Source organism: Salvelinus sp. IW2-2015, unplaced genomic scaffold, assembly GCF_002910315.2.
Source record: "Salvelinus sp. IW2-2015 unplaced genomic scaffold, ASM291031v2 Un_scaffold2906, whole genome shotgun sequence".
Lineage (NCBI taxonomy): Eukaryota > Metazoa > Chordata > Actinopteri > Salmoniformes > Salmonidae > Salvelinus > Salvelinus sp. IW2-2015.
The window spans coordinates 159236-165341 of NW_019944204.1; the positions used below are offsets into that span (position 1 = coordinate 159236).

At 37.2% G+C, this 6106-nt stretch overlaps 1 protein-coding gene and 1 long non-coding RNA gene across 2 annotated transcripts in view; one reads left to right on the forward strand and one right to left on the reverse strand.

Moving 5' to 3' along the window:
* LOC139025591 (uncharacterized) overlaps nucleotides 1–3708 on the reverse strand; it is a 51463-nt gene extending 47755 nt beyond the window's left edge. The window contains exons 1-2 of the long non-coding RNA XR_011477189.1: nucleotides 3576–3708; nucleotides 2594–2713 (exon numbers count right to left, since the gene is read on the reverse strand). This is a non-coding gene — a long non-coding RNA (uncharacterized lncRNA). The remainder of the gene's footprint in view (nucleotides 1–2593; nucleotides 2714–3575) is intronic.
* The window catches only part of LOC112074966 (zinc finger protein 34-like), a 182657-nt gene that overhangs the window by 152869 nt on the left and 23682 nt on the right, over nucleotides 1–6106 (forward strand). Inside the window, exon 5 of the mRNA XM_070440726.1 lies at nucleotides 319–567. Coding sequence (XP_070296827.1) covers nucleotides 319–567 — 249 coding nt within the window. The remainder of the gene's footprint in view (nucleotides 1–318; nucleotides 568–6106) is intronic.

Below are 6106 nucleotides of genomic sequence, written 5' to 3' on the forward strand. Positions count from 1 at the left end.
GAGAGATGGAAATGTAATAGATATGATTGTGCGTTAAGTTGTGTAGTGGATTTAAAGGTGAAACTCTGTCTAATGTGAATGAATTCATGAATTCTATTGAAATTAGATCAGTGCTTGACTTGGACAGGAGCTCACCGGAGCTGAGTATCGTCACCTCAAATTTCTACTGTTTGAGCTCAAGTACCTCTTATAGAATATTAGTTCAATGTATTGTGGCGATCCTGCAACTAAATATAAACAATATTTTTTTGAGAGTAAAGGAATTGCCAGAACTGAGAAGACAATGACTTGTGTGTCTGTTTCTCTTTATTACTACAGGCCGACTCAGGTCAAGTCTGAAGCCGGTAACATTAACAGTGAGGACAGACCCATCCTGCCTCTCTCCTTCCACACTCCTTCCAAACCTACAGTCACTGGGTCCTGATTGTGACAGTGGAGCCCAGTTTGCACTGCAGGATCCAGAGATGGCATCAGTGAAGCTGGAAGACTGCAGTCAAACACTGGAGCTGAATGTCATCATTAAAGATGAAGAAGAGGAGGAGAAGATTGGGAAATCTTTTAGTCATGGTAAAAGCAGGTTGTATCTAACTAAGTTTGTGTTATTCATTCCATCTTCCCGCTGTGCATGAAAAGTTGCAGTAGAACTGTTTCAATGAGAAGGTAGATGTTATTTCATGCTACTCACACTTGCATGGTTTGACACCAGTATGGTCAGCATTTGTTTTATTAACTGGTCTATCTGGAGTGATCAGAGAGTAGACAAACTGCCAGTGTTTTAAAGTTCTAGGAAGTGAGTCTGTGTAGTTTCTAACCCTTGTGATAGTGAGTGGAGGATGATATAGGTCATAACTTTCATGATTTATGAGAGTTTTATTGTATTTGTATTATAATTGGTTTATTCCCCTTTGTATTGCACAGTTACTTATTTGAATACATACAGTACCAGCCTACTCATATGAATACATACAGTACCAGCCTACTCATATGAATACATAGTACCAGCCTACTCATATGAATACATAGTACCAGCCTACTGATATGAATACATACAGTACCAGCCTACTCATATGAATACATACAGTACCAGCCTACTCATATGAATACATAGTACCAGCCTACTCTCATATCAGTAGGCTTGGTATGTATTTTCATATCAGTAGGCTGGTACTGTATGTATTCATATCAGTAGGCGGGTACTGTATGTATTCATATCAGTAGGCGGGTACTGTATGTATTCATATCAGTAGGCTGATACTGTATGTATCATATCAGTAGCTGGTACTGTATGTATTCATATCAGTAGGCTGGTACTGTATGTATTCATATCAGTAGGCTGGTACTGTATGTATTCATTCAGTAGGCTGGTACTGTATGTATTCATATCAGTAGGCTGGTATGTATGTATTCATATCAGTAGGCTGGTATTGTATGTATTCATATCAGTAGGCGGGTACTGTATGTATTCATTTCAGTAGGCTGGTACTGTATGTATTCATATCAGTAGACTGGTACTGTATGTATTCATATCAGTAGGCTGGTACTGTATGTATTCATACAGTAGGTGGGTACTGTATGTATTCATATCAGTAGGCGGTACTGTATGTATTCATATCAGTAGGCTGGTACTGTTGTATTCATATCAGTAGGCTGGTACTGTATGTATTCAATCAAGTAGGCTGGTACTGTATGTATTCATATCAGTAGGCTGGTACTGTATGTATTCAATCAGTAGGCTGGTACTGTATGTATTCATATCAGTAGGTGGGTACTGTATGTATTCATATCAGTAGGCTGGTACTGTATGTATTCATATCAGTAGGCTGGTACTGTATGTATTCTATCAGTAGGCTGGTACTGTATGTATTCATATCAGTAGGCTGGTACTGTATGTATTCAATCAGTAGCTGGTACTGTAGTTATTCAATCAGTAGGCTGGTACTGTATGTATTCATCAGTAGGCTGGTACTGTATGTATTCATATCAGTAGGCTGGTACTGTATGTATTCAATCAGTAGGCTGGTACTATATGTATTCAATCAGTAGCTGGTACTGTATGTATTCAATCAGTAGGCTGGTATGTATGTATTCATATCAGTAGGCTGGTACTGTATGTATTCAATCAGTAGGCTGTGCAATACAATAAGGATAAAACTATTCTAAAAGTATCTCAATAAGTAATGAAAATTATAAGCATATCATCCTCCACTCACTATCACAAGGGTTAGAAACTACACAGACTCACTTCATAGAACTTTAAACACTGGCAGTTGTCTACTTCACTTCTTTAGTCTACTCTCTGACACTCCAGATAGACCAGTTAATAAACAAATGCTGACAATACTGGTGTCAAACCATGCAAGTGTCAGTAGCATGAAATACATCTACCTTCTCATGGAAACAGTTCCATGAACGTTCTACTGCAACTTTTCATGCACAGTGAGAAGTTAGAATGAATAACAAACTTAGAAAAAACCTGTGCTTACTAAGAGAAATCGTTTCTCCTCTCTTCATCTTTAATGTTGACATTCAGCTCCAGTGTTTGACTGCAGTCTTCCAGCTTCACTGATGCATCTCTGGATCCTGCAGTGCAAACTGGCCTCACTGTCACAATCAGGACCAGTGACTGTAGGTTTGGACTCAGTGTGGAAGGAGAGAGGCAGGTGGGTCTGTCCTCACTGTTGATGTTCCGGCTTCAGACTTGACCTGAGTCGGCCTGTAGTAATAAAGAGAAACAGAACACACAAGTTATGTCTTCTCAGTTCTGGCATTCCTTTACTCTCAAAAATATTGTTTATATTTGTGCAGGAGCGCCACAATACTTTGAACTAATATTCTATAAGAGGTACTTGAGCTCAACAGTAGAAATTGAGGTGACTACTCAGCTCCGGTGAGCTCCTGTCCAAGTCAAGCACTGATCTATTCAATAGATCTGGTAGCTCAGCATTGACAACAAAACATGATATCATTCACATTAGACAGTTTACGCTTTAAATCAGGCTACACAACTTACACTTAATCTATGGTAGATTTCCTGAATTCACATAAATGCATAAATGACAAAAACATTTAGTACAAGGTGCAGTATGTTTTAGGCAGCACTATGTACTATTTACCTGAATAACCTTGTCTTCACTGTATTATTCAATCAACCACAAGGATTTCCGTTACACACATAGTATATTTATAGACAGATAACTTAAAGTGTCTGAATATTAGTACACATGTAGAAAACTGATAATCATTATTCAGCTTCAAAACATAGTGCAACCGTGAAATAGTCTCTCTCTGCTGCACCCTCTCTGCCTGCACTGAAGTCTTGTTGACGCAAACCGAGGGGCGCCGCCATTTTACCAGCTCGTGAATTTTACACAAAACTAATAACATGTAAAACGAATTCAGAAATCTCAAGTAATATATTCTTTATGAAATACCTTGAGAAAACGATGTACACCACTCAGACAACCCAAGGCTCAACTATGTAACTTGTAAAATGTTATCGTTATCACGTTCATCGGCTTGACACAAAATACACATCAACCTTTACCAAACGTGATAATACCTTACAGATGTGTTACCTAAAATGGTATGACATGTTCTTTCGATATTAGAAGGTTTAAACGTGCTATTACATACCTGTAGTAATAAACAGGTAAACTAATGTATCTTCTTGACTGCACCGTTCTGGCGCTTTCTTTACAATGGAGAATGTTTCGCTTCTGTCCGGAACTTCCTGTTCCCCACTAACAGGTGCGTGCATTCCGGATCCTTGGGATGGCCCTACCCCATTACATGAGAAGGGGTCGCTGCCTCCTCCGGGACACATCTCTTTTGCATAGAGTTGATCAAGCTGTTGATTGGCTGGAATGTTGTACCCATCCACAGCTAGCACATTGGGCACTCTCTGGGCAGATGATTACACGGCTGCTTTAATATAATTAAAATTTCATTATTACATCTTTTTTCTCATCCATATTTTCTCATTGTTTCTGTGATCAAAAAATACTATTTAACATTTTAATTAAATTATTTAAGAGTCCTGTTTAAGTTTTATTTAGTATTTTGATACTTTGTGCAAGGCAATTGATAAGCTTAATTCTTGTCAATAGGGGGGCGCTGTTTTCACTTTGGAAAAAATCGTGCCCAGCTGTCTCGCAATAACGCAAGCTGTTTGTTATGCTAAAGTTATTTTTAAAGATCTAACACGGCGGTTGCATTAAGAACCAGTGGTATCTTTCATTTGCTGTACAACATGTATTTTTTAGTAAAGTTTATGATGAGTCTTTGGTCAGATTAGGTGAGTGTCCAAATAGCTCCGGACATTCTGGTGAATCGATGCTACATATCACAATGTATAACCACGGTTTGCAGCTCTAAATATGCACATTTTCGAAAAAACATAAGTGTATTGTATAACTGATGTTATAAAGACTGTCATCTGATGAAGTTGGTCAAGGTTAGTGATTAATTTTATATCTTTTGCTGGTTTTTGCGAATGCTATCTATGCGGTGAATAAATGCGGTTGTGTGTTTTGGCTATTGTGGTAAGCTAAATATAATGCTATATTGTGTTTTCGCTGTAAAACACTTTAAAAAAAATCGGAAATATTGTCTGGATTCACAAGATGTTTATCTTTCATTTGCTGTACACCATGTATTTTCATAAATTTTATGATGAGTATTTAGGTATTTCACGTTGCCTCTCTGTAATTATTCTGGCTGCTTGGTGATATTTTGATGGTAGCTGCAATGTAAAACTATGATTTATACTCAATATGCAAATTTTGAACAAACATAAATTTATTGTATAACATGTTATAAGACTGTCATCTGATGAAGTTGTTTCTATACCATATACCGTACTCTATACCATCTACTGCATCTTGCCATGCCGTCTGTACCACCACTCATTCATATATTTTATGTAATATTCTTTATCCTTTACACTTGTGTGTGTGTATAAGTAGTAGTTGTGGATTGTTAGGTTAGATTACTTGTTGGTTATTACTGCATTGTCGGAACTAGAAGCACAAGCATTTCGCTACACTCACATACATCTGCTAACCATGTGTATGTGACTAAAAATTTGATTTGATTTTGATTTCTTGGTTAGTGACTAATTATATCTCTATTTGTCGGTTGTGATCGCTACCTATGCGGTAGAAAAATTGTGAAAAATATGCGGTTGAGTCTTTGGCTATTGTGGTTAGCTAATAGAAATACATAGTGTTTTCGCTGTAAAACATTTTAAAAATCGGAAATGATGGCTGGATTCACAAGATGTTTATCTTTTCATTTTGCTGGTATTGGACTTGTGATTTCATGTTATTTATATCTATTATTTACTTGTGGCGCTATGCTAGGCTATGCTAGTCAGCTTTTACTGATGAGGATGCTCCCGGATCCAAATGGTGTTAAGTAAAGGTTAAAACTTTTTGGATGAAGTGTCCCGAGTGGCACGTTACTACAGATGGTAGTTCGATGACGGTGTTGTGCCGAAAATCTTGCCCCCTGCCAGAATATATAGTTTTTTTCAAACAGTTATTTAATTTAATACACACGAGAATGCCGATCATAAATTCATGTACAAACACATTTTTCATAACATTCTTGTCATTTAGCAGATGTTCTTACCCAGAGCGATTTACAGGACAAATAAGGGTTAAATGCCTTGCTCACGGGCACAATGACAGATTTTTCACCTAATCGTCTTGGATTCAAACCAGCAACCTTTCATTACTGGCCAACACTCTTAACCGCTAGGCTACCTGCCACCAGATCAATTAATTTCAATACAGTTATTCCAATATATTCATCATCAATGAATAAAATAATGAATCTAGTATTAAAATACAATTTAATAAACACAAGTAGTTGATTTCATAGCTTGTTTATTATTAAACAAAGTTGTTTAGTAATAAAATAATCCACCCAAACTAATGCTAAAAACTGATCTTTACACCATCTTTATGATATACACGGAGTGTACAAAATAGGGATGCACCAAATATATCGTTGGCATATCGGAATCGGACGATATTAGCTAAAAATGCCAACATCGGCATCGGCCGATGTCTGATTTAATGCGGATGTGCAAAACTGATGTCAA